At 49.0% G+C, this 257-nt stretch overlaps 1 protein-coding gene across 1 annotated transcript in view; it reads left to right on the top strand.

Annotated features, from left to right (window-relative positions):
* The window catches only part of LOC109831067 (zinc finger CCCH domain-containing protein 53-like), a 4,279-nt gene that overhangs the window by 574 nt on the left and 3,448 nt on the right, over positions 1–257 (top strand). The window contains exons 2-3 of the mRNA XM_020398404.1: positions 2–108; positions 188–256. Of these exons, the coding sequence (XP_020253993.1) occupies positions 2–108; positions 188–256 (176 nt within the window). The remainder of the gene's footprint in view (position 1; positions 109–187; position 257) is intronic.

Raw genomic sequence — 257 nt, 5'->3', positions numbered from 1 at the left:
TTTTGCTTACTCTCCTACGGGCATGATGCCCATGTCGCCTTCATCGCCATCGGCGTCCAAATGTATGAACTTCTTCTCCCAGCAGCAGCAGCAGCAGCACAATGAGAGGTATTAGCTAGCTAATTGCGACCGTTCAGGTTCATTTTGTGCAGAGATATGTTATTGACAAATTACAATTTTATTGCAGAGCGGCGACAGCGGCGTTGATGCTCGGAGGAGACCAAGGCTGTACCTTCACTTCTCGGTCGAGGATGGAT

This window comes from Asparagus officinalis, chromosome 2, assembly GCF_001876935.1.
Source record: "Asparagus officinalis chromosome 2, Aspof.V1, whole genome shotgun sequence".
In the NCBI taxonomy this organism is placed as follows: domain Eukaryota; kingdom Viridiplantae; phylum Streptophyta; class Magnoliopsida; order Asparagales; family Asparagaceae; genus Asparagus; species Asparagus officinalis.
This window is presented reverse-complemented; position numbering and strand designations above follow the sequence as displayed.